This window comes from Suillus bovinus (assembly GCF_016758785.1).
Source record: "Suillus bovinus strain UH-Sbo-P2 chromosome Unknown EDB93scaffold_99, whole genome shotgun sequence".
Taxonomy (NCBI): domain Eukaryota; kingdom Fungi; phylum Basidiomycota; class Agaricomycetes; order Boletales; family Suillaceae; genus Suillus; species Suillus bovinus.
This window is the reverse complement of record NW_024542155.1, coordinates 1-22,106: the sequence shown is the minus strand read 5'-3', so window position 1 is coordinate 22,106 and position 22,106 is coordinate 1. Positions and strand designations below refer to the sequence as shown.

The 22,106-nt window shown below is 45.3% G+C and overlaps 5 protein-coding genes across 5 annotated transcripts; 2 read left to right on the top strand and 3 right to left on the bottom strand.

Annotated features, from left to right (window-relative positions):
• Nucleotides 1-6,991: 6,991 nt before the first annotated feature.
• On the top strand, nt 6,992-7,390 carry EDB93DRAFT_1094609 (uncharacterized protein; the record flags this gene model as incomplete). The annotated part of the gene is made up of 1 exon (XM_041446614.1): nt 6,992-7,390. A coding segment is annotated over one exon (399 nt), but the record flags the coding sequence as incomplete, so codon positions are not given.
• Nucleotides 7,391-8,790: 1,400 nt separating this feature from the next.
• On the top strand, nt 8,791-11,402 carry EDB93DRAFT_1255668 (uncharacterized protein; the record flags this gene model as incomplete). Its single annotated transcript, XM_041453820.1, has 10 exons — nt 8,791-9,302; nt 9,358-9,436; nt 9,486-9,551; nt 9,602-9,712; nt 9,766-9,932; nt 10,142-10,439; nt 10,491-10,688; nt 10,818-11,031; nt 11,086-11,304; nt 11,362-11,402. The coding sequence occupies 10 exons, from the start codon at nt 8,791-8,793 to the stop codon at nt 11,400-11,402; spliced, it is 1,905 nt and encodes a 634-aa protein (XP_041302293.1).
• Nucleotides 11,403-15,493: 4,091 nt separating this feature from the next.
• Nucleotides 15,494-16,244, bottom strand: EDB93DRAFT_1094607 (putative casein kinase; the record flags this gene model as incomplete). The annotated part of the gene is made up of 3 exons (XM_041446613.1): nt 15,494-15,799; nt 15,847-16,124; nt 16,181-16,244. 3 exons carry the CDS (start codon nt 16,242-16,244, stop codon nt 15,494-15,496), a joined length of 648 nt encoding a protein of 215 aa, XP_041302292.1.
• A 1,112-nt stretch (nt 16,245-17,356) lies between these two features.
• On the bottom strand, nt 17,357-18,190 carry EDB93DRAFT_1094596 (uncharacterized protein; the record flags this gene model as incomplete). Its single annotated transcript, XM_041446608.1, has 3 exons — nt 17,357-17,593; nt 17,658-17,762; nt 17,813-18,190. 3 exons carry the CDS (start codon nt 18,188-18,190, stop codon nt 17,357-17,359), a joined length of 720 nt encoding a protein of 239 aa, XP_041302291.1.
• A 1,517-nt stretch (nt 18,191-19,707) lies between these two features.
• On the bottom strand, nt 19,708-20,809 carry EDB93DRAFT_1255665 (uncharacterized protein; the record flags this gene model as incomplete). Its single annotated transcript, XM_041453819.1, has 3 exons — nt 19,708-20,004; nt 20,056-20,662; nt 20,715-20,809. 3 exons carry the CDS (start codon nt 20,807-20,809, stop codon nt 19,708-19,710), a joined length of 999 nt encoding a protein of 332 aa, XP_041302290.1.
• Between the last annotated feature and the right edge of the window lie 1,297 nt (nt 20,810-22,106).

Sequence of the window (22,106 nt, the reverse complement as noted above, 5' to 3'; positions counted from 1 at the left end):
TTGTCAATACAAAATCATCAAGCCAAACATGGACTACACATAGGATTGTAATATTACACAGTGTTCAACAAGAGCAGATAGATGTATGACCTACATTTTTCCAACACATGACAGCACTACAATAAGAAGACACATCAAAGCTTCATCCACACTGGAGACAGCAACTGAGGTGAAGAGGTACATGAAGTACAACAACTTGTGGCGCTAGTGTGGAAAACCAAAGGCAAGCAAAGTCATGTTTCGAATGAGTGGGCAGCATAATTCTTGGCTAAAGAATGTTAGTAGCAAAACCTCGAAGGCCCGTCTTCACAATAAGTGTCACCAGCCCCCCTTACTTGAAACCTCTGACTTTGGTTATCACCCTGATTTTGTCGGTGTGAGTAATGATGATGTTGACGGTATGAATAGTCCCCATTATCAGAAGGATTTGTTTTGCACTGTCTGTAGGTGGGCCAATAGTACCTTGCGTGAGAGGACTCGGCTCGCTCTGGGTACACAGGAGGTGAACGCGAATATTCATGACAGTGGTTTTGGGCAATGAAATTCCTGTCCTCGCGACGAGGGTAGGGCTCGCGTCTAAGTAATGAAATTAGTGTGACCTGTTGTGACTCGTGGAAGTTAATACATACTCCAAGTCTGTGTCATTATGAGAATGAGCGGGATGTTCCTCCATGCGCCGTGCCAATAGGCTACATATGGGCATCGAGTCATCACCACTCCCAACATGAAGTTCATTCCCCAACCCTTCGACAACAAATCCAACATAATTCAAGCATGAGCAGATTGCAGATATTGGGCTGCAGATCCATTTCAGTGGCCACAGATGTACAATGACCTGTACGCTCAAAGTTTTGCAATCCCATGTTGGGAATCCTATATGGACGACTTGAGCATGACATATGCGTGGTTCAGGCCAGCTTTTGTGAGTGACTTTGTGCCAATTGCGCCCAGTAATCTTTTTGGTCAGCTCAAGATGGACATTCTTGACCATCTCAAGTGATTGTACGAGAAGGCTAACAAGCGGGTTAGCAGCTACAAGCTCACAAGGATGCACAAAGAGGATCATGTTGTTGGGTGGGTGCATGCAATGCGCGCTTCCAGCAAGCTATGGCCTGGCGCGACATTGTCATGGTCGTTGCTGAATATCAGTGTCGCTTTCTTGATACCTGGGTGCTTCTAGACTACTGCAAAATCATTGAGCCCCACATGTGTTTCATCGACATCTATAAAGTAAGGGAGGATGGGTGAGGGAAGTACCGGACGCTCATGTGGTTTTCGCTTGGGGCGCATAGCGCCATGTGGTTTTCAAGTAGATACACTTACCTCGCTTATTTCGCCAAAGGCCATGTGATTTCGCTTACCTTGCTTAATGCTTACTTTGGAAATCTTGCGTGGTTTTCTCGCTTGAGCTTGCTAATGGTGACTACGAAAAAATCTTAATTCAGAATTTCGAGAGGTAAATTTCCATGGTGTCCAAAAATGCTACCAAACACAATATAGTGGACAGTGTTCTGCACGCCTACTGCGCCGCGCCCATAATATGGACAAACAACTCACTTTTCCTACTATAAGGGAGCAAGCATCGAGAATAGCAAAAGCATAACAGATTTCGGTTACACAATTTGTTACACAATTTGTTACATAATTTGGTGACACACATCATTACACAAATCATTACACAATTGGCTGCTGCTTTTGTATAGAATTCTCGAATTAAATTGCCCTCCCCCGCAGGCAAGTGTAACAAAGTGTGATACACTTTTTGTGGGTTTTGATTATTATCAACAAAGATAGAAATGACTTATTGATGGGCTCAGGCTACTCAAATTTTGCACTTGCTAAACAACTGTTTAAATATCAAACATGGAGGGAAATATGCCCATTCCATGAGTTGCTGACTATATATTGCTACGCGCAAGGTGCATGATGCTAATGTCTGCACATGCTATTTAGATATCATGAACATATTACCCCAGAACACGAGTGTCACTCCCAACTTGAACGTGATAGAGTCAATTGACTTCAGATGACGTCCCCTACCAGGTGCAATCATCGACATGCTGCTCATGATAGGCCTGCGCCTCATGTACCACAGCCAAATTTCATGCCAGCTAATGAACCTCAAGCAGGGCCTGTTCCACGACCTTTTGCATGGCAGCCTCCTCCTCACTTTCCATATGAACCGCTACCAGTTGGTCAATATCCTGGCTTGCCAAGGAATGCAATTGTGCATGTGCAACGTGCTCATCAGCACCCTCCTGTTGATTATAATGCACATTTGAATGAGCAGATGAATGCAGCTCATAATGATAGACACCGTCAACAGAATTGTCGTCGGCAACAGGACAGAGAGGAGATAAGAGAGCAGGCACAGGCGGAGTTAATGGCAGCTGGGTTACAGCCCATGCAGGTAGCTCAGGTGCATAATAAACCTGCTCAACCTGCTCCTGCTCCTCCTGTATATGGTGCCATTCATTATGAGGGCGGAGTTGGTCCTCACAACTTTGACAATCCTCTTCATTACTTTGCACCTAATCCTGCACCACCTTTGGATGGACTGCCTGAACCTGATTATCATCAGTTTAATATTCAATTTCAGCAACATCTACAGGTAGAACAATTGGAACAAGAGCACATTAGAAATGACTTGCTTCAAAGGCAAGCACAGGAGGATTTTCGACGACATCAAATTCAGCTACTATTGCAACAACAAGAAGCTGAGAGGATCAATAGAGAGGCTCAATGGTGGCATCAGGAGGCTCTTCACCTGCAGCAGCAAGAAGCTGAGAGAATTCAAAGACAGGCTCAATTGCAGCAGCAGGAAGCTCTTTGTTTTCAACAACAAGAAGCTGAGAGAATCCAGAGATATGCTCAGGAAGCTCTTCTCCTGCAGCTGCAAGAAGCTGAAAGGATCCAGAGACAGGCTCAGAAAGATTTTTGCCTGCAACAGCAGGAAAATGAAAGAATCCAGAGACAGGCTCAGGAAGCGATCCACCTGCAGCAGCAGGAAGCTCAGCAGCTTAATAGAGATAATCAACATGCTTTTGAAATGCAGCAGGAGGAAGAGGTGCAGCACAATAGGTTGACTCAGGATCGTCTTCAAGCAGGCCAACAGGAAGAGGAGCGGCACAATCGACTTGCTCAGGATCGTCTGCGAGCAAGAGGCATTATGTAAATACAATGATCCTGCTTCTCAAGAAAATCACGAAGCTGATGAAGAAAGGAGAAGAGCTCAAGAGATTCAACAACGTGAGGAGCATGAGGCAGAGGATCAAGAAGTTATCAACCATATTATTCCTATCCCTGATGGAGCTCGACCATACAGGGAGCCTATAAATATCCACAATCTTAGTCCTCTTAATGTAGAGTGCACCAAGTGCCATGCATTGCACTTTGCATCCAAAATACTCTCAAAATTGTCCCTACGGAATCCAAAATTTGATACATGCTGCTTGGAGGGTAAAGTCATCCTCCTGCCCTTTCCACCATGGGCGCCAGAACTGCAGCGCGCTTATACTGATAGGACATTTGTCTCCAAGATTTGGCAGTACAACAGCGCTCTTGCATTCACGTCGGTCAGTGTTGATGTCAAGGATAGAGCCCTCCAAGGCTCTGGCCCCAATGCTTTTCGTATTCATGGATCTCTGCATCACCTCATGGGTAGTCTCATACCTCCAGAAGGCATTCAGCCTTTATATGCGCAACTTTATATCTACGATTCCAAGGAAGCCACCAACATTTGTGCCACCCGACCTGAAAATGAAGGTCTTGATCGTGGCATTCTCAGGAAGCTCCATGACATGCTGTATCGAATCAATCCCTATGCCGCTCTTTACAAGCAGGCCTATCAGGTCATGCAAGAGAAGCCTCCAGAGCAGCACATGGATGTTCGTGCATGCATTCACTTCCAGCAAGACACAGATGGTCGAAGATATAATGTTCCCACTGCCGATGAAATTGCTGTGATCATTCCTGGAGATGGATCTGAGCAGGTGTCCAAAAAACGGGACATCGTCTTGCGGCTTCAAGGAGGTCGACTCCAGCGTATAAGTCAGCTCAGCCATGCATACTCCCCACTTCACTATGTCCTTCTCTTTCCATATGGAGAGAAGGGCTGGCACCTTGGAATACCTCTAATTCTCCCCCCAAATACCCGCACGGTCGCAAAGAATGTCACTCAGCTGTTGTACTATGCCTATCGACTTCATCCACGCCCTGTTCCCATCTATCACAACAATATCTTTCGCGGTGGAAGATTGTTCCAGCAGTATATCGTCAATGTTTGGGCCTCCATCGAACAGAGCAATTTGAACTGGATCAGGAGCAACCAAGAGCGGCTGAGGGCGGACTGCTATCAAGGCTTAGCAGATAATGTTCGCAACGAGGGCATAGATGATCTGGCTCAGACAGGTCGCTCCATCATTCTTCCCTCCTCTCACACAGGGAGCCCTCAATATATGCACCAGCTGCTTCAAGATTCTTTAGCCATTTGCCGTGCCTGCAAAAAGCCAGATCTCTTCCTGACGATGATCACAGAGAATCTCCTTCCTGGTAATGATTCTGATTTGATGCATTGTTTATGACTTTGTGCTGACAATTTCTTATATAGGTCAGAGCGCTGTGGACCGCCCAGACTTGGTGGCTCGTGTTTTCTACCAGAAGCAGCAAGTGCTGCTGAAGAAGGTTCACAAGGGCTACTATGGGAAGGTTGCTGGATTGGTGTACACCATCAAATATCAAAAGTGGGGCCTGCCTCACATGCACCTTCTCATCTTCCTGGAGCCAGATTATAAGATCTGTACCACTGAGCAAATCGACTCCTTCATCTCCGCTCAGATTTCTGACAGGAACATCCATCCTCAGCTCTATCAGGTTGTGGAAAAATACATGCTGCATGGCCCTTGCAGTCCGCAGCATTGCATAGAGAATTCGCGGTGCAAAAAGCACTTTCCAAAAACATTCTGTCCCCAGACCCTGATGAAGGATGATGGCTATCCCGAGTATGCGAGACCTGACAATGGTCGCACCATCCAAAAGAACGATATCATCTTCACCAACAAGGATGTTGTTCCACATCCCCCCAAACTGCTGGTGGAATTCAACTGCCACATCAATCTTGAGGTCTGCGCCTCTATCAAATCTGTCAAATACATCCACAAATACATCTATAAGGGAAATGACCACGCTATGTTGGAGATGAGAGGAGCGGTGGATGAGGTCAAATCATATCTGGACTCAAGATATATCAGCTCAACCGAGGCTGCATGGCGCATCTTCAAATTTTCAATGCATCTCGAATGGCCCTCTGTCTACTGTTTGCCGGTCCATCTCAAAAATGAACAGATGGTGTTCTATGACCCCGAGGATGATGCTGAGGAAGTCCTTGAGCGCGCAGAAGTGAAAGATACTTGCCTCACTGGATGGTTCAAAGCCAATGCCAATGAGAGCTTGGTGGCAGCTGGAGCCCACGACAGCCTCTATCAGGATTTCCCCTCAAAATTTGTTTGGAGCAAAGGTGCATGGAAGATACGGGAGTGAGGAATGGTGATTGGAAGAATGTATGCTGCTGCGCCCAGCTCCGGAGAGTGCTTCTATCTGAGATTGCTTTTGACTGTAGTGAAAGGTATGATGTCTAAGACAATTTTTATCAATCAAGCTCACCATAATTTCAAGGGGCTACCTCCTTTGAACACCTTCGGACACATGATGGGACTCTCTATGAGACTTTCAAGGAAGTGTGTTGGCACAGGGGTCTGCTTGATGATGATTACGAATGGATCCAGTGCTTGCGGGATGCCTCTCATATGTACACAGGAAATCACATGCGCAATCTCTTTGCCATCATCCTACTGCACTGCAACCCTACCAGCCCTGATGATCTTTGAAACCGCTTCAAGGAAAATCTCTGCGATGATCTGCGTCACCGCCTCACTCATGCACCGTTCAACATGCCTGAACCCACAGAGGAACAGGTACACGACTATGGTCTTCATCTCATTGATGGCATGCTCCACAAAAATGGCAAGTCTTTGGAAGCAATTCCTCAAATGCCAGTAGCTCAAATGGCAGAAAGATGGGGGGCCATGGAGGGCAACCAGTTCATCGCTGAGCAGCGTCAGTATGACCTGCAGGAGCTTCAGCAGATAGTGGATGAAGGAGTCCCTTTGCTTAATGTCGAGCAGAGGGTGGTCTATAATGCTGTGATCGAGGATGCAATGAATCATAATCAGCAAAGACCCAGACACACATACTTTGTCCATAGCACAGGGGGATGCGGCAAGACGTATCTCTGCAAACTCATCGCTTCAAAACTCTGTGCTGAAGGAAAGATTGTCCTCTGTGTGGCCTCCTCTGAAATTGCTTCCCTCCTCCTACCAGGTGGATGTATGGCTCATTCGCGATTCAAAATCCCCATTCCCATTAATGAGGACAGCTCATGTAACATTAAAAAAGGAGATGTCATTCATGAGCTTCTCAAGGAGACCTCCCTCATCATCTGCGATGAAATTCTGATGCTCCATCATCATATTCTGGAGTGCCTTGACTGCACGTTGCGTGATCTTCTAAACAAAGAGGCTGATTTTGGGGGAATAACCGTGCTCTTTGGCAGAGACTTTAGACAGACCCTGCCGGTGGTGACCCATGGATTTAGGGAGCAGATAGTGAGCGCTACCCTTTGCAGATCTCAACTCTGGCAAAAGCTTCGTATCTTCCACCTCAAGAGAAATATGCGGCTTGGTCAAGACCCCACCTCTGATGAATTTGCAAGGTGGCTCCTTGAGATTGGAGCTGGTGAGGGCACAAATGAAGATGGAACTGTGACCCTCCCTATTCATATGCACTGCCCCAACAATGATGTCCAGTCTGTCAAGACTTAAGACACCCAAAGTAGGATGAAGCCGAAGGCCAGGAAGCCAAAAAAGAGCGTGAAGCGCTCTTTTTTTGCTTCCTGTACCGAAGGCACAACGGGTGTGTGCTAGTTACGTATAATGTTAACCCTAAATGGATGGGTTGTTTCACTCAAGATGTCGCTGTTGCCATGAAGGTGCACACTGCTGGAGTTCCTGTCTGGCTTATTCGCAATGCCAGACTCGTTCACTCCAATATGAACATCATCAAAGTAGTTTCATTAACACCACCCAATGACCTTGTCATCAGCATGTACCACCATCCCATCAAAATTTTTGCTCAACCATTCGACATCATCACCAGATGTCCTAGCAATCGCTGGTGCCATGAGGCTGCTTGTCAGCCATATTCTGACTTCGAGAAGCTGCCCGTTCCAAAACCCCAAGTTGAACAACTTGTCATGAAGGAGTTATTGGTGGGGAAGGCCTGCGTAGCCAAAGAGAAGGCAAAGGCAAAGCTTGGAGCCCCTTCAGTGACTTGACCCTATCGTGTAGGCCAGCCTGCCTTGACAATGCTCCCTAAGAGTCAGGCCAACCCACCATGGGCCCACTATTGAATGTCATCCCATGGCCTCGGGTGGGCCGGCACCTGTATTGTAGCTGATGCATAGGGGTGGGACCATGGGTGTGAGCATTAATAGGCGAGTGCATTGAAAGGTGGGCCTGCTGTAGAATGCAGAAGTGGTGGTTTGACAGTGTTGAGTGGGCCCATGTTAGATCAGGATTGGCAGGTGTATGCTGGAAAAATGGATTGGGGACAGGATATTGGGAATACCTGTCAGTGATGATTCATTATCACTGGCATGTATATACTAAAAGGTGGGGTGGACAGGTGGACATTGGGAATGATTACCGGCAACAGTTTATAAGCATCGGCGGCTATACCCTAGCAATATGGTCAGCAGATGGATCTCGGGGGGTGCTTGCCGGTAGTGTGACACTGGAGTTGGTAAATAAATGGGCCCATGGGCATCAAAGTATATCAAAGGGTGGGCCTATAGTGGACTGGAGAACTAAGATCTCCTAAGTGTCGAGTGGACCCATGGTCAAGAAGGATTGGCAACTTGATTCTGGGAAATGTGACCCTGAAAGGACATTGGGAGTGCTTTCGGTAATGATGTGCTGGGGACAGGTGGTGGGTACATATTAGAAATGGGTGCTGGCAATGGTCGAGGAATGGATATGGGGAATACTTGGTGGCAAAGGAGGCATGGCCACATAGTATTGACTTTGTTGTACTGATGAGCACACGGCAGATGGGTATATGGGCCACAAACACCTAACACCAGCACCACATGGGGTACTGGCAATTACAATCACATTACTCCCCCAGCACTGCATTATATGTGGTACATGGCATGATGGAGATTTCACCGTACTTTGAAAGTTTCCGCAAGGTATTGTCGACATGGGAGCACTTTCCCGAGTCCCTCAAGCAGCCTCTCAATGATACCGGACGTGAGAACAATTTGTGGAAGGGGATGAAGGAATGTTGTGTCTTTTACGTTCAGTCTTATTTCAACAATACTGGACGTCCACCTATCATACCTCATCTACTGTATTCGGTGGCGTAGATCTTGGTGTGGTATGCCCTTTACCCATTGCAATTACTGTACTATTAAATGCATATACCCCAATTAGTCAACAGTTTGTATACCATCATATGTTACCAATGCTGTTTTGGTCATAAGTGGACTTTATCACGGACAAAGACCCTATCCTTAGGGATTGAAGTTTATTTTCTGCACACCTGCTAACATCTTGGTTTCACAGAACAGAGTGCACATGAACAGGTATAGAGTTCCTTTCTTCACATTTCCTAGCCCTCATCCGCTCTGAAGGTTGATCGACCTATTCGCCCACTTTATCATCTTCCTTTCCAATGCAAGTTTGGGACTTCGAGTTCCTCCTAGCGTTCAGTAGTCGACTTCATGTCCCTGACCTCAGTGCAGGCTTCGTGCTTGCCTTTGGTTGTCTCGTCATGGTCTTATCCATTACTGGGCCGACTACTCCATCACCTTGCAATGCACAGCACAGACTCATCACTTCTTCAATGGTGAAGAGGAAGTGGCGACCGCAGCAAAGCAGCAATTTTCACCTTCCTACAGCCCCCCCACTACTTGTACTTCCTGGAAGAAAACACCTCACACAACAATCACCCAATATTGCAGGAAGGTCACAGCAGCAACAGCCTTTGGGCGATGCCAGCTCTGCTGAACAGCATGATACTGCATCTGCTGGGGATCTTTTAGAGGAAGGCTCATCTTTCTACAACTCACTCCACTGCATCTCCGATGCCGACTTACTCCCGCCCTGCTGTTCGAACAACTGCCAAAAGAAGATCAATCAGTGGTGGCACTGGACAAACAAAGTCATTCCTTCCTTGATCACTCCGTACCTTGCATACTTGTGCAAGTCAACATCTCTTTGCAATTGAATTGGACCACAGCCAGATGAGCTTGCTGCCTTTCAGTGTAGGTCCTCTTGTCGACGGAGGGCTCTCAAGATTACTTGCATACTTTTCAATTGTATGTCTCTCTTATTACCTGGGCTATTGGTTGCATGATAATATCATAGATATTGAGATACTATGAATTGATTGCTGCACTTGTGCGCCTGCTCCCCTTCAGCTCCTGGCTCGCGGTTATTTTGCCTGTGCTCCCATTGCCCCTTCTCTCACTGTGGACCTTCAGCTGCTGGAACTTGTCAAGACTTTGTTTGTGCATATCACTCCCAACATGACTGCTTGGTGTGAAACACTCAAAGTCTTTCTGGCTGGCCGTGGGTATCAACTTACCACCAAGGTTAGTCAAGCATCTGTATTGAATTTTGGTCATCTTGATCAATATTATTGTAGGATAATCTTTGCCGTCAACTTGGTAATGCCTATCATTGGTACTCTGTTCTCCCACTTTCTGTGTCATCCAATGAGGGATTAACACGTCCAAGTGACTTTCTAAGGTCTCGTTGTCCGATTTGTTTTGGCCCATATGATTGGCAAAAAAGTGGAACACTTAATCTCAGGTAAGCTCCTTCAATATCAGCAACTAAAATAATTTTAAAACATATAGTAGACCTGATGTCCACACTTGTATTGATGCATGCTTCACTCAAAAGTGTTCATCGGATCAATGCAGCAAAGGTCCAGATCCCCCAAACCCACTTAGATCAGTTTTGCTTTCGAATGACAAGGTGGCATCGATGGACACCCATGTGTGAAGTTGTTGTGACAGACCCCCTGCTCGGGGTCGCAAGAGAAAGCGACCTACAGAAGAGGAGGAGAATGGCTATGAGAATGGCATGCAAGTCCTGACCTCTGCACTAGATGGCTGTGGTGCATCTTTTTCTGCCGCTGATGAAAAATGTGAAAAGGCTAGCACCCAGTTTTTTGCAGACACAGGGATGATGGCCATGTTATGTCGCCATGATCATGTATTATGGCTCACTAACATAACGTCAGCGGGAGAAAAGCAGCACTATGCTCTTGCCCTGATCAAGAAGATTTTTGATAATATCCCTCCCAAGATGACTGTCGGCCTCTTGTATGATATTGGCTATCAACTTCATTGAAGTTGTCTCAAGTACCGACTCCTTGATGATGCCATTCTTCGCTGGATAACTTTTGCAATATCAGTCTTTCATGCTTACAGCCACCAATGGGCCTGTCAAATAATATACCATCCTCACAAGTGTGAAGGCTTTGGCCTTTCTGATGGAGAAGGTTGTGAGCGTCTATGGAGTGCACTCAAACATCTTATTGCTCTGCTACGCGTTTCTGGGGTGAGTGTTCCCTGGTTCAAGAATGGTTGCATATGGGTTATAGCCACTCGTTTACAATTGCCATGGTTGTACTATAGATCACCTCTGACTACAATTTATATACTTCCTACTTACTGACCACTTTTTCAGTTTCATCAGCGACTTTTTATCCTTGACACTCAGGTCCAGCACCTGGATGACAAAAACCTTGTTTTGTTTGGCAGCTGGTTGAGCCAGAGGTGGAATAACTGCACTAAGAAGAAGAGTAATGCCATGCAAGCTCTATGTGAGCTTTCAGTGGATGAGACTGCTGTCCATCAGCAGTGGAAATTACAGGTTGAACATCAGACGAGACCCCTGCCTCGTAAGTGTCATGTTAATGATCCAATCATATTATTCATGTATGTGATCTCAACAGGAAGATTGAAGACAAGTAATGATGAGGAAATCTCAAAAATCCTCTCCCTCGAGAAATCTCTTGTTGAGCTCGATGGATCATTGCGATGCATGGAGATGCAGCTTTGTGCAGGAAACATCGACAATCTCGTCAACTACAACCTTCGTCTCATTGAAGAGTGTGCTCACCAATCGAGACTCGTGGACACTTTGAGCTGCTGGAAGACAAGGCTTGGCATCAGTCAGTGCACCCATCTGGACCAATTACATTGCAATGTATATATACAAGTCTGTTTAGATGCTCAAGCTCTTAAGACCTGTATCCGCGAACAACTTTGACAGTGCAAGTTCAAAATTGAGCAGCTTGAACGCTCATACAGACAAACAGTGAATGGTGCCATACACTGAAAGGCAGGTACTGTCGCACTGATAAAAGAGCATTCATTCACCAACTGACTCGGATCGAGCATCGGGAGGCTCACTTGCGTCGCATGAGGCACAGCAATCCCAGTGAGGCCCTTCTGTAGAGGTAAATGAAGTGGCAAATGATCCCCAGTTACGCCATCATATCAGTCAAAGTGAGAAGATGTACGATGACCTTGGTCAGTACCTCTGCGATCACATGGGAGATCCTGCTATGAAGTTAAATGACTTCTATGCTTTGATGACTGTTATGCTGAGATATTCCATAGGATTTTCTTCCCTGATTGAAAGAACATATTCTCGGTTGCCTCAAGCCAGAAATTGCTGAATCGCCCACAGAAACATTAGCTCATTCTGACCAACACAATTTAATCCTCTTCAAGTGTAATTGACTTTATCACCACAATCTTGCGAGGTTCAATTACACCACCTACGACGTTCACTGGGCTCAAGATGTCGTAAACCCATGGATTGCACATTGCAATATTATGCTGCTGAAGAACCACAATGTTGATGAACACGGCGGCAAGTACTGCTATGCCAAAGTGATCAGCATACATCATGTCAATGTCATTTGCCTTACGAACGTATACAAATCTTGCCGAATCAAATTTCTCTTTGTTCAGTGGTATGAACCTGTACAAGATCATGCATGGGACACCTATACTTTGGGCCATGTTCACTTCCGGCCTCTAGCAAACCAGAATGCATTTGGTTTCGTAAACCCAGGAGCCGTTCTTAGGGCTTGTCATATTATCCCAGCGTTTCCTCAACCCTAGCATAATCCAGGTGAACGTAGCATCTCCCCACTGGCAGGAGACAAGCATGATTGGCCCAAGTATTATGTCAACAAGTGAACGAACTCAGATGGCCTGATGATAATCATTGCTAATATGCTAGAAACACACTAGCTTTGTTGACCATGGCACTCTCATGTGTTTCCATTATGGACTTGGGGCCAGTCACGTATACTCTCACGAGGAAATGGCTTGCCCTTTAACACAGATAACAGTGCAGACAGAAAATGAACCTTTGGAAGGTGGGGAAATGCTCAAAAACAGTATGCACTGGCAAAGTCCTGCTAACGATGATGATGATGAACAGGACGATGATGGAGATCATGTTGGCACAGAGGAACTTGATTTTTTTGATCAATGATTCGATGCCAGCACAGAGTTGCTCACCCAAGCATTAGATGAGATGTTTACGACTAGCCATACACTTGATTATGAGAATTAACAATACTACCGCATTCTTCGCTTTGGTCATCTCTCGTATTTTTGACTTCTTCCTAGCATACATTCGCCGCATTGTCAATCCCTCTAACTCGCCCTGGCACCTCTTTGTAATCCCTCCTATCCTCCCTGGCACCTCTTTGCAATCCCTCCTACTCGCCCTGGCTCTTTTTTAACACACTGCTAATCCCACTGCCCTGGCACGTCTTTGCTGCATTGCCAATCCCTCGACTCACTTTGATACTTACTACATTACCAATCTTGGTGTGCCCTTGCTGATCCCTGGTGCAGCTTTAATAATACCTAGCAATTGAAAGTAGGAGGAAGTGGGCCCAAATGCTTATTAGGGCCTTACTGATACTGTTTCTTCCATTTTCTGCTTCCTTCACACTAGCAAGATGCAACTCCCAGCAGCGCCAGTAATCAGTCCAATTTACATGTATGTGCAGACCATCAACCAAGTTTTGAGACTTCTTCCCATTAGCGTAAGTATTATCTGCATTGCAAATCATCTGCATCATTGCTAATGATCTCTTACTGCAGAACGAGGAGGTTCGTCATCACCGATTAGTGGTCGCTCTAATTGACTCTTGTCTTCCAGCCTTTCCATGGCCTGTCCAGCTGATTCTTGTTCATGGGATACATTGCTGCGTGCTATATTACAAGTTCAATGTGTATGTGTACGTACTACGAAAGAACATGACCATATATGGGAGCGGCATGGCGGGAGGCGGGAGCTCATTGCTGACTCATACTTAGGTCTGAATTTTTTAGGTGAGACAAACAGTGTTCAACTTTCACGCCACAACAAGCTTTGCCAGTCGCTCGTGGGGAGTTGTCCTCCAAAATTTCAGCTATAGTATGATGACTAATGTATGGTTCTATTTGTATTGGTTCTAGGTTCAGAGGACTTCTCCCCATGGGTGGCTGGGTAGGAGTCTGTAATGTATGGTTCTATTTGTATTAGGGGAGCTCACAGTAGGTCGCTTCTGCTGACACGTGAGGGACAAGGGTTAGTGGTGTGTTATGTAAGCAGTTAACTCCCAAACCCATACCACACATGCCTTGCAGCTCGCTACATCAGCAATACTTAGAATCCTATATCTTTTTCATGATCATTCAAGCACTCTTTCGACCTGCACAGACACTCAAAGACCTTTCACAACAGCTTACTACAGATATAAATTGCATATTGGCCATACAACAAGCTTGCTACCTGAATTCTCGCCCTCCGGTCCTTAAATCCGGCAGTCTACACCTCGCGTGGGAATGGGCAGCACTCTGGTAGGACAATAGCACCAATCCATTTATAAACGCTGGCCTTCGTCTCGCCAGATAGTGTTCTGATGGCTCCGTGAATTAGTACTAGTGACTCAGATATCTGCGCTCACCTCATGTTGATCTTTTTTACCAAACAAGACCTTGTAATTTGCCTTTGCACTGATTTCCACGATAAGTTTCCATACACGCGAGTGCTCGTTCTCGTTCCACTGGATGTCGGGCAGATTCTGAATCTTCTTTGATTTAGCCATGCGAGGGTATAAAGTAGAGTACAATGCAACTTAGCGCACTCCGAGCGGATGGCCAGAAATGGTATATTCAATTTAGTTTCTATTTATTTTGCTGTATATGTGAAAATATCGATTTATTATGGACGCAGAAGCAGAAGCAGAAGCAACCTACTGTGAGCCTACCTATTGGTTCTAGGTTCAGAGGACTTCTCCCCACGGGTGGCTGGGTAAGAGTCTGCACATCCCCATGCATCGATTCGGAACTCTCTTAACACCGGTTGTGGATCTGGGGTCAACGTGTACTACAATTATGAGGATGACCTCAAAATGTTAGCATTAAATCATGATGCGGATATGATGTGGTCATTTACATTTCCTACTAATTCATAACTTTACCCCCGACAACAACAGATCCCTCTAAACGACATAATACCTCAATGTCTCTTACAATGCTACCGAGCCCTGCCAAACCTGTAACGGATTCTATGTCACTTGACAATAACTTTCACGGCGGTTGCGAATAACCTGTCAAAAGAATCCAGCTGTTTGCAAAGCATGAAGAACTTGGATCGAAAACAGCCCTGCGTGTCTAGTTTCCAGGTTCGACCTCTACGGGTACAGGGCGGGAGGGTGCAAAGAGAAGTAATGATTAGGTCCAGCCATAGACCACACAAAGTGCGTTGACTGTGATTCCCATCAATGTGAAAGTCTGATAGAATCATGGATTTGTCACTGGTTTTATGCTCTGCTACTTGGGCTGGACAATCTACCATTTTAACCCTTGGAATTGAAATACACTGTCTCTCCATAAGTGCGTCTACTTTGCTTCTCGATATCTGTTGGCCAGACACACCTATGATCCCAGAAACGACCCCTCGATGCCGAAGAAGAGTATTCAATATACAAACAACGCACCATTCAAGGAGGATATAGGTGTTGGTACGTATAATTGCTATCTTGACATTTCTCGTGCTGCATATTGTCCAGGTTTCATCGGCAAGGAAGGAGACCTACCAAAGACGACTCTATTTTGGCGTGGCGTAAGGCATGGGCAGAAGTTGAATGTAGAATTTACTCCGCATCTACAAGGTTCTATTAATCCAGACCCCTACCTGGAGGATGACTCGATCAAGTCCGCAATTCAGAATCACTGCCTTTTCGACCAAGACCTCGCTGCTCTCGACAGGCGTACCACGTGGCTCATCACATATGATAAGTCCACCGGAGTCTTTAGCATCAATGAGGAGATCAAGAGCGATGTTCAAGAGCTATGATGACCTGTTGAACATTTTCTTTTACGAACCTCTTTCAAATGTTGACTGCTGTTGATTTCTGGCAGGTACACTATTGTGCTGTTTATGGATGTGAAAGCTGGAGTTCCTGTCAAGGAGGCGGTTTGTTTGAATGCAATATGGAGGTGAGTGCGTGGACATCTGTATTGTTTGGAAATGCCAAAGTCAACAAGAAAAATCTTGTGCGCATCCTTGCCAGTTCTGATAAGAATGTTGTCGGGCTTCAAGTCGCAATGAATGAAGTGTTTGGAGTGAATGTACTGGAGGTGGCAGACCTAGTGAAAATGTTAGAATCAGTACATGTGATTTAGGAAATACTTACGAGCTGAGGAGCTATGAACACTATAGTGTTGTGGCTGAATGAGTGTTGATATGCCTTGAATAAACTCTCAAGCGACTGTCCAAGACAATCAAGGACTAGGGCATCATAACTGTCCTCCCGTCCAAACCAGTGGACATGGGGGATGCCAACAGTATCACCAAGTTGCCTGAGCACATTATACTCATGCTCCAAGCTGGTTGTGGTGGTGCCAGTAATACATTGAAGCTTGACAACCACATCACCGTCGCCAATGATATCACTTGCATGATACACTTCGCCTGTCACAAAGTCCAGTCCTCGCAGTGAGATGTAATAATAAAAACAATTCACTTACCATAAGCACCTGACCCTACTTTGTCTTTCAGCCGATACCTCCCATTGACACGCACAGGAATCATCAAGTCCTAAGTATGATGTTGATGTACACAGATAGAATTTGAACAGATATGATATGCCAACGATACACACATTCAACACGTATGTGCGCCATAGCGGCAACTTCCGGAAGTGAACAGATGAGTCACAAGTATCACCGAGGTCATGTGCCGTGGCATTTTACCGGCCTCTGCAGTCAAAAAGAAGTTCAACATAAGTAGTATTAGTGCATACTAGTAGTACACAGATAACTAAGGCGTTTCTGAATGCTATGTTACAGATGAAAATTGTAGCCTCTAACGAGTCCAAGATGAAGGCTGTGGAAAAATATAAATGTGGTCCGGCATATCCTCAGTCTCCTCTGACGTGATTTTAGCTAGTATGTCATCCATGGGATCCTGAGATACATTCGGTTGCACTCCACTCGGCTTGTCGGGATCATCATCAGGAAGGTCATGCTGCGACATTGTGAACTGTTGAGAGAAATTGAGCCATTCTTTTTTCAGGCCATATTTCAACATCTGTAGTGCCTCTATCAATGTCTCACTGATTCGGTTCCATTTTTTCGTGTCAGTTTCTGCACTCGATGAGAAAACTCGTTCACATGGGACTGCAGAGGCCTGAACAGGCAAATAGTCCATGGCAATTGCAAATAATGTTGGGTACGTCTTCCGCTTCATCTATCAAAAGCAGAGAACGTTAGTACTGCAGTTGAAAGAATAAATGGTGCGATGTACCTCCCAGAATTTGAGTACGTCAACACCTTCATCCCAAAGGTCACCATTAACGTAAGATTGATACTCTTGCTCGATAGTCTGTGGGCCTTGAGACTGCTGTGGACGCTTCATATGCATATCTCCAAGGCCATAAAGTCGAGCGAGCGAGTTGATTGTGTCAACCTTGGAGGTGCGAGTGGTATTTTACTGCTTGGCAGCCTCGGTGAAATTTGCTTTTGGTATTCCACCATCTAAACAATCAGATCGGCATAAACGGTCAGACGGTCAGTTAGCACTTACGAGGTTGTGTATCATTTGTTCAGCACATGTTATCCAACCATCCTCCCAGTAGTCCTTTATCCAAGTGAGTCTGACTGATGGATCAATCACTGTAATGCAGTGGGCATGTCAATTAGTAGTCATTTATCACCAAGTATAGTAGACTTACACATCGCTATAACATATGTGTCTGTCAGGTCCATGCAGATGTAGTATGACTTAGCCCATTCCAAGCCAACATCGATAGAGGGACGGAGTCGGGGAAATTTGGTAGCGAGTGATTCCCATGCAGTCATGAACAACTCGAAGCACGGAACTGCACTACCCAACTGGGGCATGCTCTCAGATGACATCTGTTGCTGCACTCTATGAGGTACCTGTAATTGAGTAGCGAACAGGATTAAAATTCAAGATAATTAAGGGTGGAGGTTGTATACATACATCTAGAATCTTTTCAAGGTCCTCGAGAACTTGCCACTCTGAGTCGGTCATCTTATGACCAGAAATGTCCTGCTGATTAGGTGTGCTAAGGAAGAAGTCTATGGCCTGACACAAGAATGTATAGCATGAGTGAAAATGACATGTATTAGACTTACTGGACGCATTGCTCGTAAGCGATTGATCATGAAATATGTTGAGTCCCATCTCATGCAGACATCACGAAGGAGTTCAACCTCAGGAACGGTAACCAGCTCATTCAAAGGAGATTTGAACCATTGCTTGGCATTTCCGGTTTTGACAACTTCCATGAATTTATCGCGACGCAGTCCAGATACTCGGATCGCTTTGATAGCTGACCGGCCCAGCGCAACTGGGTTATTTGTGATAGCTGCAATGTAGGTTTTTTTGTCCATCACAATGCCATCAATAGTTGCATCCCACGCCTGTGAGACTTCTTGTGCAGCAACAATGGAGTTAGTGAAATGATCAGCGACATGCTGTACACATATATTCATAATATGGGGGAAACACATCACCCGCTTGTCAAGTGGGTCAAAAGTGATGTTGCATTGTTCCAGCAGTTTGGCAAGTTCTTCCATACATGTCGCATTGTTGCCCGCATTGTCCATGGTGAAATGTCCAACCTGAATTAATGTAAGTAAAGGTCGGTATCTGACAGGTCACCACACCTTCACAGTGATATCTGCACGATCAAGTAAATACAAGATTGTCCTTGCTAGGTACTTTCCGTTGTGACTTCCTTTGATCTGGTGAAATGTGATCAGTGCTGCCTTCAGCTCAAGCGTGGCCAACTTCTGGTTCTCTATGATCCAATGAGCCGTCATTGCTAAATATGTGCCGAGAGTCTTCGATGACCAGACATCAGCAGTGAATGAGATCGTCCCAACGGCATTCTAAGTATGATGAGAATCTGTAAATTATGGAGATAAAAAATACGTACAGCCATATCGTCTTTCAGAGTCACAAAATACTCTTGCCAGGCCTTGATAATTTCTGCGCGGATCTTAGTACGGTGAGGAATATCCTTCTCACAAAGTTCTTGGCGGAGAAGTAAAAGGAGGCGTCTGAATTCAAGACACTCAATAACGTTGATCGACTGTTGACTGTTGTCAGTAAGAAATAATGAAATTGTGCAAGGGCATGCTTGATCGTCAGCAACAATGAAAGATACAAGGTGTTGGATGAAGGTGGGATGCGTGAACTGTGGAATCGATCCTGTATCACATGGGCCAGCTAAGGTGGTACTACTGGCTCCAGCTGCATGCTTAGGAAGATTAGATAGTTCGGTGCCTCCCTCGACAACTTTACACATTTTGGCTAGTGTGTATTCCATTTCGAAGGCTAGTTTGATGCTGATGACAAATATGGACCACCCACGTTCTTCTGCCAGAATGAGATAGAGGAGTAAATGAAACCTCTCGACATGTCCACGCAATGGCGTATTCCCAGTATTGCTCGAGTATTCCCATTTTCTTTTTCCATGGCTCCGGAGAGGATCTGGTGGTGCTGCAAAATCCAAAGGTACACTGGCAGGTGCTGGCCCATTCTTTGTCTTTTTGTTGGCTTTATGTACTGGAGGTGCTGGGTCAGTGTCGTCACTGGATCCAGATACATCAAGGTTAAAGGATTCCAAGTCGTCAGCCTGGTTGATGTCAATGTTGAGTGTGGGTGCATCCTGAGATGCAGATGGCTTAGGTACAACACTGCCTGCCGGGCGCTGATCCCAACGAGGACGATGCATGCAATGAAGTGAAGGTGCTGAAGAGCACTATAAGCTTTAAGTCCAGAACTTCAGCTTATATACAAGTGTAGTAGTATTGAAGCGAATATAGTCAACAACACAACATACTTCATATTATGTGAGAAAGTATGTGAAAGCTTGAATACATGAGCTAGGGAAAGTGGATATGAAATGGTAGATGGATGAGGCATGGGTCAATGGACATCACCCAAGAGGACTTGGATTGCACAGCTCTGCAAGGCTATGAGTTGTATATTAATCATTTTTTTACAAAAGGAGAACTTACACTCAAACATGTGCCTTCTTTGTTGAGCTATCATCAGCCCCTTCTGCCTTGCGCTTCAGGAGACTATGGTGCAAGAGCTTGTAGCGGTTATATGCAGTTGCCCACACTGCGGTTACTAATGATGCCTTGATCTCCTTCCATCTGATCACCTTTGCAGGCGGAGTCCATTGGCGTACATCATAGTGGTCGCCTTCTGGATCGAGTAAGACTAAGTGATGGAGGATTATGTCTTGTATCCTTGCTATGCCTTGACTGATCATTGCGTCCATCTCTTGGGTGTTCTCGATGGGGAAAAGACTCTGCAAGTGTGTGCTCAGGCAAGGTGAAAGTGTGAAAAAGTCATTGCTTACCCCTTTAGAATACACCGAAGAGTCATCGTTGTCGAGATCAATTGGGCTGTCTTCAGGGCGAATCCATGTATGAAACTCAATCTTCAAGAGTTCAACCCAGCTGTGCCCCTCAGATATGACAGGGCCAAACTGGTTGGATCGTGTCCTCAGGGGCGTCCACTCTTCAAAAGACATCACTGGCTTTGATCGCAAACACTGTGCAATCTCACTGTCGGGATCTGGATTAGCGTATTGGTGTGCTTCAATCATATTGATTAGTGAAGCCAATGGGATCCCCCCATCGTCATCAATGATGCGATGTATCTTGTTTCGACCCCCGCTTTCGGTCTGGGACAAACAATTCTCTAAAATCCAGAGAGAGATAGGCTTGTTCAGTACCCCAATATCAATGAATGGTGTGCAGATGATGTGAATATCAGGGTCTGCATGGGTACTGTCACCCAAAAAGCAGCTATTTGCATGCACGTGGACTTGTACAAGTGTGTTGTCGTGGCCAATTGATGTAATGGCTGTTTGAAAAGCAAAGTTGATTTGTGTGATGGGTTGCTCATGAGCCTGGCTTGGCAAAGTCACTATGAATGTCTCCGAGTCTGGGTGATAAACGAATCTAGGAAATTTCCAGTGTTAGGTATAGCAAGATATCACATGAAGTCACCCACTTTCCCCGAGTCTCATCATCTTCGTCAATGAACTGCATGATATATGCATGTTCATCATCTGTGATTCCAGTGAATAGGGTTTCCTCCTCCAGCATGATGTGTCAGTAATCACAAGTCTGAACACGATTTCACTAAATTGACTCACCTGATCATCACCTTAGATGGTTTCTATAAGCTTCTTGCATTTAGCTACATCCGTAAAAGTCAGCCAAGAAAATAGAATAATGATTCGGTCCCCTACCCAATTGTTCCTGGTCATCATAGATGGTCTGATTTGCTAGGGGTGACTTGGGGGCAGATATAATGGTTGCAGGACTGGGTGAATGACCATTGTCAGGTGCAGGTGGTGCAGAAATGATCTTGTTTTTGATTGCTTCTGGTGGTACAACACTCCGTGCTATTGTTGATGGAGTTCTTGTTCCGCTAGAGTTGGGGGGAGAGACTGAGCTTGATAGTGAGGGACTATGAACATGGCTTGATGATGTAAATGGCAATGGGCAATGGCGATTCCTACTGTCTCCGCCATAGAGCGATATCATGATATGTACAAAGTTTCGATGTAACCAGCTCGCAAGCCAGAGCTGCAGCTCAAGCTGCCACATGTGGAGCCAGCTTTTTCCCAGGCTTGGCTTTGTTAGGCTCGGCTGTAGCTGGTTACAGTCTTCGGCCAGGAACTGGCAAAAGCCGGAGCTACGGCAACACTAGTTCCAACTCTCCGAGCTCATCTTGTGATACAACTAGGTCTCATATTCTACTTATTTAGCTAGTTTATATTCTTGATCTCATACACAAGCTTCTAAAATGCTGAGAATTATCCTGCTGGTGTTGTAATATAAAATTTGTCAGCATATGTTATATAAAATGTCTGGTTAGTAAAATCAGAACTGTGGGCGGCTCAGACTTCAATCAAATTTTCTGTGTATCACGTGATGTTTGGACTTGATGAAAAATGGCAACCGCGGTGGGATTTGGTAAAAATACAGAAGGATAATAAGGTACAAAAGGCATGGAAAAGGATAAGTAAGCACAAGGAAGCAGAAGTAAGGTACTAAACCTATGTGACAGGTACAAAAGGGTACTGAATGCATCCAAGGTCCCCTGTCCTGTTTTTGTGGGTATTGAGAGTCATACATTAGTGATATATCACTACCTGTGTCCTGTAGGGGTAACCAGAGTGATAAATTAGTGATATATCACTACCTGGCACCTGGTCCTGTTTTGGGGGGTAACAAGAGTGATACATGAGTGATATATTACCAGAGCTAGGGATCCACATGGATCCTCATCTTCATGCATTACTTGATTGTAAGTGGTAATAACAGAGTAACAAGAGTGATACATCAGTAATACATGAGTGATATATTACCAGAGCTAGGGATCCACATGGATCCT